Source organism: Somniosus microcephalus, chromosome 16 (assembly GCF_052327205.1).
Source record: "Somniosus microcephalus isolate GS21.2 chromosome 16, FLI_Smic_1.0, whole genome shotgun sequence".
NCBI lineage: Eukaryota > Metazoa > Chordata > Chondrichthyes > Squaliformes > Somniosidae > Somniosus > Somniosus microcephalus.
This window is the reverse complement of record NC_141002.1, coordinates 61,228,151-61,240,911: the sequence shown is the minus strand read 5'-3', so window position 1 is coordinate 61,240,911 and position 12,761 is coordinate 61,228,151. Positions and strand designations below refer to the sequence as shown.

General features: G+C 42.0%; 1 protein-coding gene across 1 annotated transcript in view; it reads right to left on the bottom strand.

The window, feature by feature from the left end:
- The window catches only part of znf277 (zinc finger protein 277), an 82,109-nt gene that overhangs the window by 19,344 nt on the left and 50,004 nt on the right, over nt 1-12,761 (bottom strand). Inside the window, exons 5-8 of the mRNA XM_086009131.1 lie at nt 11,547-11,638; nt 10,657-10,767; nt 4,944-5,076; nt 3,323-3,390 (exon numbers count right to left, since the gene is read on the bottom strand). Coding sequence (XP_085865257.1) covers nt 3,323-3,390; nt 4,944-5,076; nt 10,657-10,767; nt 11,547-11,638 — 404 coding nt within the window. The remainder of the gene's footprint in view (nt 1-3,322; nt 3,391-4,943; nt 5,077-10,656; nt 10,768-11,546; nt 11,639-12,761) is intronic.

Sequence of the window (12,761 nt, the reverse complement as noted above, 5' to 3'; positions counted from 1 at the left end):
CCAAAAGCAGCAGGGTATAGACAAAGCTAAGCAGTTCTACAACCAATGGATCAGAGCAAAACCCTGCAGCCCTGCCACATTCAGTTGAGAATAGTGGTGCACAATCAGACAATTAACAGGAGCAGGAGGCTGCATGAACATCCCCATCCACAACCATGGTGGAGCCGAACACACAGTGCAAGAGACAAGGCTGAAGTGTTTGCAAGTATTTTCAGCAAAAAGTGCAGAGTGAATGGTTCGTCGTGGCATCTCTGAGGTCCCATCCCTTATAGATGCCTGTGTACAGCCAAATCGGTTCATTCCACAGAACATTAAGAAATGGCTAAGTGCACTAGACAGTGTAGAGTGTGAGGCCTGAAAATATCCCAGCTGTCGTGCCACTCCCTTAGTCAAGCTATGCAAGTACAGCTATGAGACTGACATCAACCTGACAAATGTGAAAGATTTCCCAGGTGCAGGAAACTTTGGTTTATCCGGAGGTTAAAAGCTCTATCTACCGGCAAAATTCAGGAGCTGTTTCCTATAAGTATTTTTACTTCTCGTTGCTTTTTTTTCCCCAGTCAGGCTCTGCAAGGTCTGTAGCTAAGCAACAGCTTCAGCTAGAGACACTTTTAAGCTGCAGCTGACTGCTTAGCAACAGCTTCAAAACAACAGGGTTTGTTGATTCACACGGAGCTGAAAATCTCCGTATGTTTCAACATGTCCGGCAGTTTTGATCTAACGGCAACAGCTCGGTCCTGTCGGTGCCGGATATCACAAAGTTTCCTGTATATCCTGCCAACAAAAAACAGGACAAATCTAACCTGGCCAATTAAAACCCTATCAGCCAATCATTAATAATGTGACGGAGGAAAAAAATCAAGAGTGTCATCAGGCGACACTACTCACTAAGAACCTGCTCACTAGTCCAGACCTCATCACAGCCTTAATCCAGAGATGGATACAACAGCCAAATGCCATAGGAAAGGTGAGAGTAGCTGCCCTTGATATCAAGGTAGCATTTGACTTGTGTATAGCACCAATAAGCCCCAGAAAAATTGAGGTCAATGGGGGCCAAAGGGAAAACCCTCCAGTGGATGGAGTCATATCTGACACAAAGAAGGATGGCTATAGCTGTCGTAAGCCAGTCATCAGAATCCCAGGACATCACTGCAGGAGTTCCTCAGGGTAGTGTCCTTGGCCCAACCACCTTCAGCTGCTTCATTAATGACCTTCGGCCAGCCAGAAGGTCAGGAGTGGGCTTTTTCCCCCGACGATTCTATGATGTTCACCTCCATTCACAACTCCTTCAATAACGAAGCAACCCATACAATCATGCAGCAGACCTAGATAACATCCAAGCTTGGGGTGACAATTGGCAGGTAACATTCATGCCACAAAAGTGCTGGATAATGAATATTTAGAACAAGAGATCTCCCTTTGACTTTCAACGGCACCACTATCACTGAATCTCCATGTTAGGGTCCTCTCATTGGAGGGAATATTGCAAGGCTGCCAATCCTCTTGAGGACTACAGCACAACCACAAGAGATGCTTATACTAAAGCCAAATGCTCATACTTTTACCAGGAACATAACTGCTGGGCTGCAACTCAAAATCTTATTCAAATCCAATCGATCTATACTCCATATTAGCAGCAGAACTTCACATATTATTTGTACTCCCTGACAGTGCTGTCACCTGGAAACCATTCCTTGCACAAAGACATTCAAATGCAAAGTTAATCACAGCTTGCTGAGCCAGGGTTCTTGAAGTAGATATTTAGCAATGGAAATCTCTGACATGCCCCACAACAATTTCTCCAACTATTTTGTACTGCCAACAAATAGGGTAAAATTCTAACAACATCTTTTTCTCATTACCGTTGCCTTTGATTGCCTCAAAACTTCGCAATTCTGCAATGTTTTTTGAATGATGTGTGGATTAAATAAGAATTTTACCAAAATTATAAAAATTGTTTTGCCAGTCATGAAAGTGTACAAATAAAAATGCTCGAGAACCAGGCATCTGTGCCTGTACTGACAGTTGCTGCAGCACAACTGAATGAAACGGATTAACTTACAGGAAACTTGCCAATTTCGGAGTGTACCATTTACTGACTTATGAATCACTATGATATTGCTATGAATTATTATGGTTATATTATTTTGAGACACGAGAAGGGAGGTTTAAAAAGTTTATAAATGTCTGGAAAATTGAAGGTACAAATCATGAGAGGGATGTAGTACAATCTTATCACCATTAATGTATTTCAGTGGCAGCACTGTGACTAAAATTTTTCTTTTTGCAGGAATACAAAATAGCTCTCCAAGATGAGAAAGATGGAAAATAAATGAAATCTACAAAACAAATCCAACTTATCATTGAGCCAGTAGTATATAGCTTCTGAGGCAGTTAATAGAATGATACAGCACAGAAAGAGGCATTTGGCCCATTTTGCCTGTGCCAGCTCTTTGAAAGAGCTATCCAATTAGTCTCACTCCCCTGCTCTTTCCCCAGAGCCCTGTCCCATACCCATTATCTCCTATCCAATACCTCTTTGTCCCATATCCTCGGTCCCCAATCCCATACCCATTATCTCCTATCCAATACCCCTTGCTCCCATATCCTCGGTCCCCAATCCCATACCCATTATCTCCTACCTCCATTCCATACCCTTTATCTGCCATTCTCATACCCCGTGTGCCATATCCCATACCCGCAATCTCATACCCCCTATCATACTCCCTGTCCCCTATCCCACACCTGCTATTTCCCAACCTCTTGCTGTTAACCGTGTCACGTCTCCCGATCAAATAATAAACACAACAAATTTAATTGTCAGGGTTGGTCGACATTCCATCAGCTTCAAGTGTAAGAGCTTGGGTGCATTCCGTCCCATGGCGTGGCATGCTGTGAGACCCCACCTTGCAGAGAGGGAAAACCAATTTACTTCATCCATTACTTTTGTCTCCATTGGTTAATGAAAGAGAGGCAGAAGAGCTAAAAGTCACAAAGGAATCTGTAACTAATTCGCTTCATTTCTTTCTCCTTAAGAATGGATCTGAGCATCAATAACTAATTTCCAGACTGATTTAATTAAAAAGTGCTTGTAAAAAAATGGAAAATAAATAGCTGAAGTAAGGTTTCAGATGGCAAGTATAAACTGCTAATTCTTCATTCTTGTGGTTTATGACATAATTTGAATCACACGATTGCATTACTGTTTTGCAATATCCTCCTATAGTTTCTTTAATCCATTTGCAATAAAAAGGTCAATTTACCCACAGAGAACATGCACAGAGTAATAATAACAACAGCTTTAAACTATAAAACCACTTACTCGTCTTGCTCTTCTATCATTTCTCTGTCATCTTCAGACTGAACCTCCTCCCAGTTCTTCCCAAGCTCCTAAAATTATAATTTAACAACAGTTTTCCCAGCTGTGAGGAGAAATCAAGCGTGTTCCTGTTTATTTGATTAATAGACCATTCTTTTAGAATTTTACTGATATGCTGAGTTGGTTGCATGAGTTTAAGTCACAGTGCTAAACTGCATCATAACACTGTCGAAGGGTTTCGACCCGAAACATTGACTCTGTTTCTCTCTCCACGGATGTTGCCTGGCCTGCTGAGTTTTTCCAGTGTTTTCTGTTGTTATTTTGCATCTTAACACTGTTGTCCAACCCTTCAGCTTCCAACTGAAACCTTTTGGCAATCTTTTGTTGCATTTACATTTTTCAGATCACTTTATTATATAATAAAATGGAAATGTACTTTATAGCACAGCAAATTATTTTGGTAGGAGTAGCCAGTTTATATTTAGGTTATGCATAATAGAGGAATTTTTTTTCCACCATGAATCATAAATGAGTTAACAGAAAACAAAATTAACTTCTTGGCTTTACAAGCATAAACCTAATTTTGGTTAGAATGGAATTCACTAAATAACACTAACTGGCACACGTCACAAAAAACAAATATGGACAAAACACATCTCCTGTATTGTTAATGGTAGCAGCAACTCAGGCTGCTGAAATGGCTGGACAAATTGAATCTGCAAGATCATCAACATTAAAGGGCAGTCCACCTGTAAGGAAAGGGATAATCAGACTGACTAGAAGTGTGCTAATGAAATACTGTTATTGAGTTGTCTTCATATTGTAGTAATGTTAATTTATAGTCTTTGTTCATAGGTAGGGAAGTATCATTCTTAAATTGTAATATCTTAAAATAGTTACAAGTGTACAGAAATTCCAAGATGGTGATCACGGAACTTTTGAATGGAGACTGACCCACATAGCACTGGCAGATTTTAATATGAAGTAACCACCTGCTTAATGAAAGAAATTACTTGGAGACGTGCCATTGTACACTCGTTCCTAGGTTTCAATGTTACGGGTGCTTAAGTACTATTGCATGTACTTAATAAGTCTATGAATGCTTGATCTCAACTTTTCAAGAACCTTATTGATTTTGAGAAATAGACTGAACATCAAATCATAAATAAAAACCATCCTTTAACACACATACCATCAGCCTGAGTGACAGTCAGCAAGACATTAATCCTGAACGTCTAATGAGGCAAATCTCAATACCACTGCAGGCTTTTCTAGAAATTTAATTTAATCAGTTTTAAATGTTCCACGATAGCAATTGTACAATCAAGCTGCTCAGAATAATACTGAATAAAATTATTTCCTTGGGTTTGGTCACCACTCCAAAATAGAGTATAGTGTCAAAATTACTGTTGGTAATAGCAGCTGACGGACACAATGTTTGAATTATTAGGTCTATTATTTTAAATGAGATATTAACCCATTTAAAATAAACAGGATTATGCCAGGGCTAAATAGTAGACAGGGGAATGTCATTAAACATGTGTGTTTGCGAATCTCACCAACAGTAATTTCTACCCTTGTATCGTTTTAAAATATTGGACTGTAAAACTCACGCAAATCTTACCAGATAATTGATGGTGTAAAATCGGTCATATTCTTGATTTTTGGCATTGATTCTGCGATGCTGTTTTTTCCTCATATGATCTTTGAGTGTATTTTTGTCACGGAATGTTTTCTCACAATATAAACACTGTAAACTGCAGAAACAGGCACTTGCCAATAACATATCTTCAAGTTCAAAACACTTAGCTAAATGTTCAATGCACAAATAGCTGTAATCAACCATGAAATCATCTGAAAAATCTAAAAACTTAAATTCTTCTTGCAGGTAATTAGCAATTATATCTCTGTGACAGTATAATTATATTGAGGCCAAGATATATAGATTCATCACAAAAGAACCAGAGGTGACATGAGGAAAAAAAGAAATTGCGCAGCAAATTGTCATGATCTAGAATACACTGAAAGGGTGGTGGAAGCAGATTCAATAGTCATTTTCAAAAGGGAATTGGATAAATACTTGAAGGGGTGAAATTTGCAGGACTATGGGTGAAGAGCAGGGGAGTGGGACTAATTGGAAAGCTCTTTCAAATAGCTGCAGAGGCACGAAGGGCCAAATGGCCTCCTTCTGTGCTGTATCATTCTATGATTACCTCATTTATATTACATTCCTGGGGAGCCATGCGCCTGAACCTGTTGGGAAAGAGATGAAGGAGGGCCAGTGGTAGCTGCAGGTTTGTCTGGACACTTGACCGTTTGCCTGTATACTGGTTTGGTAGTGCAAACACAGTAGTAAGAAACTTCGGGCGCCTTGCAAAGCTACAGTGGAACTATCATGGTAGCTGTGTAACATAACATCTTTTCATTTTCTTTTTCTCAAGATAACCCAAGGCAAGATACCACTGAGGAGGAACAAAGAGGTGAACAGCCTTCCCCGTCTCTCTACCAGCCATATCCTCACCCATGCACTTTCACTCACCAGCTCAAAAAAATTCACTTGGGGAATGTAAGTAGTTCTGATGAAGATTTTCACTGGGTGAGACACAAGGGTGTGGAATGAGTCAGAGGTGAAAGTGGGATCCAGCAGTGGAAATTGGAGGCTCGAGAGAAGTCAGATGCTGACTCCAGAGCAGCAGATTTAGACTTCTCGGTCTTTCCTTAAGACAAAGATGCTGGATGAGCATCACATTCACAGAAGGCACTGAGGATCATTTTGGAGGACCAGAGACAGTTGGCAAGAGATAATTATGGAGTGAATGGTGGCACTAGGGACACCTGCATCTGTCCACCCGACAAAGAGGCTTTGAGACCAATCAGTGCTTCCAACATGGATGTTTTGACCACTGGCAATCAGGCCTTAGGGGAACATTTGGAGCGAATGGCTAGCAAATTATTTGGGGTGCCATCTCTAAGGGTCTTCAGAATTAATCTGATGTCATCAGGCCCGCCCTCCCGCTGATCCAGGATCCAGCACTGGGCCATGGCTAGAATAATCTTCCATGATGCTGTCCTCTCTCCTGATGACAGCGCATGTTACTTTTCTGGCCAGCCAGCCCCCTTAGATGTCTGCTCTCAATGGTGGCTGGATACAGGACCAGCCTGCTCATGCACCTGCAGTGGCAACCTAGCATGATGAAGAGTCCTCCTCGGACTCAAGCTCTGAGATGCGCGCCACCCCAGTCCCAAGATACCAAGCTTCGAATACCATAGCAGAGCCCAGTCCCATTGGCATGCTACCCTCAGGTAACACCTGAGCACAGCACCAGGATAGGTTTAAGAACAGAACAGAGAAGCCCAAGGGGTAGGAACTGTGGTAAAAATAAATGTTGTTTGTAAAATATATGGGTGCACAGTAAAACCACATAGTATATAAAATCCAGTGCGCCAAAGTAAGTTTGTTCTTTGTGTTTGAGAGGATATTTGGAGGTCAGTTTGCACTGGGAGACACATTTACATCTATGCCTCCTTAAGCAGACCTCTTCTGAGAGACACCATCACTGGAGTATCGTTGTCTGCAGACTCTGCTGGGAGAGTAACTCTGGTTTAAATTTTCTTCTGTTGGGTAGCTTTATCTTTGTGTCTCTGTCATTTCCTCTTCCTACTGCTCCTGTTATGCCTCGATTTATACCCATTGCGAACCCCATGGGAAGGGTTTCATGCCTGAAGGCTGGGAAGAAAAGACTTCCCTCCTAAAACTGCTGAATGGCAGCTTGCATAATCCTTTCTTAGCACAGCGGAGAAGAGATTTTTCTAATTGTTTCAATGAAAGCTGATGTTTCAAAGTTTGTGGACATTTGTAGACTGTGAACGCAACCACTTCCTGATTTGACAAGTGAAGCAGGTAACTTAACCTTCTTAGCTAAAGGCTTAACTTAAATCTTTTGCAATTCTGCTGTAAATGCAGTAACTTTAGGAAAAGCAGCTTTTGTCATCATACAAGCACCACTACAGGGGTGGGCACATCTTCTGCCAGCAGCTACTGGAATTTAGCATGCATTTTAGAATGGGTATAACTCTGGTGTATCCAGCATACCTCTCAAAGTCACCACTTTTGAGCTGAAAAACATAGAATTCTAGGCCCTCCATTTTATGTGCATCAGCATGGCTTTATTTTCTAAGGTTTAAATTATTGAAGCACCTGATAAGATAGTCATTGTAAAAGTTATATTATGAAAAGGGAAAATAAAGAGGATTACTGTTGAGTCAATATTCATACCATTTGTACAAGCTGTTAGGTGTGCTAACAACAATACTGGCATCAACTATAGTAACACTTGTTCATTTTTGGACGGATGAACTGGCTTGAAAGTTAAAACAACAAGTTGCACTACTGCCAGCAAGTCTGCTTACTGATACACTGATATCCAGGTAGATTAATATGTAGGCCACCATCTTTTCTGATTTCTTTCTGCAACTTGTGACCAAAGACCACTTTTGGATCACTAAGATAGTCTTCAGTTTTTATTAAGACCGTCAGATTTCCTGTGGTGCTGTTCACGGTGAGGTGGGGGTTATGCTGCTTCAAAGAGAGGGGAAGGAGTGCATATTTCCACTGAAAGGTTTTGAAGACATGTTTATGGAAATGTGCTCTGAGACAAGTGAAGTAAGTGTCTTTTGATGGGTTGCTGGAAAATAAATAACGGCCGCGATTTTGCTGGCGCTCAGCGGACGGGATGGGTGGCGGGTTGGCTGTGAAATTTAAAATGATTGACAGCGGATCGGGAACCCGCTGTCAAAACGTGCACACTTGCATTTCCTGATGTCAGGTCTGCCAGCGCTGAGCAGATCCGACAGGCAGCGGCGGGGGAGCCAATTCAAATCATTAGTGGCTCGTTTACAGCCACTTAACAATGCTTCTTTCCCCAATTTTTTGAATTTGATAGGTCGCCCACTGGTTTCCCACCGTGCCTAGACCTCGTCTGTGAAGCTGAGGCGGGAGGTCACTGGGCATTGAATCAGCTGATGAGTTGACAGCTTCAAATGTCAAGTCAAAGCTCCCAGCTGATTCAGAAATGTTCCCTTAGCTTCTCTAAACTGCATTTCCACGACAGATTCAGAATGCTGCAAGTCTTTACACAAGTCTCCATCCATTCTGACCTCATTGCCTCTCCAACCATTGACGGATCGCTTCTGTCATCTCTACTTCGCCTGCCATCTATTCCATCAGTATGGGTGCAATTTATACTCTCTCACCTTTGTCCTCAGAATCCGACCATGATCAGCCCCAACGCGAGCATTACCAGGCACACCAGCAGCACCAACAACCATACCAACCTTCTCTGCAATCACCTGATGCTGCACAGGACACAGGGCATCAGCACCCGACCACATTGCTGCCTGGGATGCCAGGGGTGGCCTCACCATGGCCACATTTACTTCACTTGATGCTGCACACACTGGCTGCCACATGATGCGGCAGGTTGGCACCACCCCACACCAACAACTTAAATCATCCCCACAATGCCCAAGCTATTCCTTTCACACTCATCACCATTGCGGGGGGTACCGTTCTGTCTCACCATTCACTGCAACTCACTAAGCCACTTCCAAAGGTGCACACAAATCTGGCCAAGAACGTAAAGTGTTGGAAATAAAGATTTCAATGTTTGACAGCATATGAACAGAAATTTCACATGAACATTGGCTAAAACACACAAGTCGCCTACCCTTGTGTGTTGTTAGTTGGTGTGATTGGACTAGAATGGGGTGAGTGTGAGGGGCGCCTAGTGAGATGGGGAAGTGATAATGTAGATAGAGAGGGATGGGTGGAGGTGCAAGGTAAGTTGGTGTGAGTAAGGATGTGCAGGAGTAGGGTAGGGAAGGCAGAGTGATGGGGATGTGATGAGTGGCACAGCAGGATGAGGTTGAGTGTGGCTTTGCAGTAACGTTGTGATCTACTGAGATCATTGAAAGGTTTGCGCCACTGCAGCCTGGTTCTCCTGATGACATCCCTGCTTGTATCCTCTTGTGCAATGTGCAACCAGGCTGCGTTGATCTCCTGGGGAGGTCTCTTCTGCCCATGGGAAGAGAAGAGAACCTCCCTGCGTGCTGTGACTCCCTCCATAAGCATATGGAGGAAGTCATGGGAGAGCCTGGGTGCAGCCCTGCGGCTCTATGCAGTGCTCGTCAGTGTTTGCAGCACCTCAATGCTGTAGAATACTGACAGCACAGATGTCAAAGTAAATTTGCGCATGGTTCCCTTTAAGGGAACCGGCTGATGACGCATCATCAAATTACGTCATCAAACCTACTTCCTTCAAATGGCTCGGGAAACACGTTGGGTGGGCTTAACAAGCCCAATCAGGGAAAAGTCATGGCGGAGGCCGGGATGGAGCCAACAGCGGGGTCGGGACCCGCCACAGACGTCGTCCACCACGGACCCGCCAAGGTGGGGAAAATCAGGGCCACGTTTCCTTATAGGCAGATAAAGAAATAAATTTGCTCCTCTCACAAACCACAGTTAACATAAATAATAAATCTGTGCAAATAACGTGGAAGAAAACAGCTTTTTGGGGAGAACAGTAGCTTAGGAGAATATGATTACATAGTGTGTTTGTCCGGTAAAGTGTGTAGGGGCAAGTGACAATGCGTTCCAATTGCTGAGTAGATGTAGCGAGAATGCAGGGAGACCCAAGGGCCCCAGACACCTAAACGGAGCCGACACATTGAGAGTAAAAACCAAAACAAACTCGTATTCCTTGGAGAGGGTGAGGAGTATGACAGGGAGTAGGAGCAATCTGGTGCTAGACAGTAAACAAGCAAATGGCTGCTTTAACAAATACAAATTCCATAAACAAAAAAACCCTTTGCACATCTATATAATCATTTACATTGCTTTTCCGACCAGAAATTACTTCACAAAAAGTTCATGCTTGATGCTATTTCCTGGCTTTGTCCTGCCAATACTTGTGCATCTTGAACCTGATAGAGGGGCTTCCGGATATCAAGTCCTTGCACATTTGGTTAATGGTCTATCTTACTGTCAATCATAAAAATTATAGAAATTGCTCGTAGAGGGTCATGTTGGGAGCTGTGCCATGCTATCTTGAACCTCTGCAGCTACCAGCGTTGGGTCTGGGAAACCGCATGAACATAAAGGTAAGCAAGAGCAGTTGATAGAGGTCGCAATGTGATTTTCTATCCCCTTGCAGTGCAACTGTGATCAGGAACTCAGCAATGTGGGATTAAACCTGCAAGTCTCTGTCCCATCACATTGTTCAATGGAGCTCCAGCTTTGCATTTACATGTCTACTCAGTCAAATTAAAAACACTCATACTTATCCACTTTTTTCTGCACCAAATCCAGGAATTCATTGCAGTACACAATGTTGTCTGGAAGGCCCACATTGAAAGAATGATCTTTAGCCATATGGTTGAAGAGAATAGCCCTGAATATATATATTTAAAATAAAAGTTAAAATATTATTTTTCATTCAAGTCCTTACCTTCATTTTCACTTATATGATACAAAGCTGTATTAACATAGGCAAGTTGCTATTTTTGTACTTTGGGAATATGAGTTAATTTCTGAAATTAACAAAAAGTTAAAAAGAAAATTAAGCCCTTTTTAAGCTTGGACATCAAATGACTGAAAATGCATGAAAAAAATTTCATCCACCAACCCTTTTTGTCAGAAATTTCTAATTTCCAAAAAAAGGTTTTAAACAGATTCAAACCAAAACATTGTACACAGTATGATTAAATTCACTCATTGAATCATCTCTTGCGTCTTTTAATATCTTCACTGAAGTTTGTAGTTGAAGTCCGCAACCTCACCAAAAAGCCTAGGCTTGGACAGACAAAGAGAGAGAGAGAGAGAGAGAGAGACCATTGAACCTGGGAAGCTATTTACGGCTGACCTGAATTCGTAATATAGAGGGGAAAGAAAATCACATCTATGTGATAAGTTATACATACATGAAAAAATGGTTTGTGTTTTGGAATTCGCTCGGTAATAAGTGAAATAAGATATAAAGCTGTGCAACTATGCAACAGGTTTCACTGGATCACAAGTGGCTACCAATTTAATCTCTTGTAATTTTAGTCTCAGAAAAGGCCTGGGCTGGAAAAAGTTAACTATAAAAAAGGAACTGGAAAATTTCATCGAAGTCACTTGAATATTCTTCTGGTTAAAAAAAAAAGCACAGCTGCTTCACAAAGTACAGACCTGTTTCCTGCAAATTCTTCATTACAAAACATACAGATACGAGCAAAGTTGCTGTCACTCCTTTCCTGCTGCTGCTGTTCCAAAACCTCTTCCTGTAAAAAAGGAAATGAGTCAGAGAAACCTATACTGACCATGGTATATTTATCACTGAGAACAATGAGTGAAGAAAGAGAGAAGATCAGGCTATTTGTAGAGTTACTGCTAACTGGCTGATACGCATATTTCATTTTAATCAAAATGTACGCTCTTACAGACCATCTTATGTGAAGAATACTCCGAGAAAACAATGGCTAATCTATACTCAGTGAGAGAGGAAAAGCTCTAACTCATACAAGTAAATAATAAAACACAACAAATTGTATTTCAAATGCAGAAAATGTCCCGAGGTGATTTACAGATGAGAAACAGACATCAAGCAGTAGAAGAAGAATTAGGAGAGACGACTGAATTATGTTCGAAAAGGTAGGTTTTAAGGAGGCCCCTAAAGGTGGAGAGAGAAGTAATAAGGAGGAGGGGTTTCGGGCGAGAGCTTCAAAGATTAGGGCTGAGATGGCTGAAGGCTTACCACCAATCTGTAGTGGAGGACAGAGGAGATATACAGGAGGGTCAGAATCCGAGGACCAAAGAGCATGGGGAAAGTTGGACTGGTGGAGGTTGGAGAGATAAGGTGGGGCAAGGCCCAGAGGGAGATTTGTAAATGAGCACAAAGCTTTTTGAAATTGATGTTCTGAGGACGGGTAGCCAATGGTGCTCAATGAGGATGAGCGAACAGCGGAGTTTTGGACGAGTTGCAAATCGTGTATAGGGGAGCTCAAAAGGTCAACAAAGAGGGTGTTGGAAAAGTTTAAAGATAAAATGAGCACAAGGGTTTCAATGGTAGTGGGGTGAGGCAATGGCAGGAGTGGATAACACTGCAGTGATGGAAATAAAAAGTCTTGGCGATGGTCAGGAAATTAGGTTTCAAGGTTTCAGGGTCGAGAAGCACAATAAGGTTTTGCAATAATTGATTTAGTGAGCGGCCAGAAAAAAGATGGAATCAGTGGCAAAATGTGTCGAGTTTCTGGCAGAAGCCAAATAACATGGATTCGGTTTTCCAGATGTTCAACTTGAGAAAGATCTGGCTGATCGATAACTTGATGCTGGCAAACAGTCCGACAACACAGATGGTCATGAAGTTGAGGATGGTGGTGGATAGGAAGAATTGGGTGTCATCAA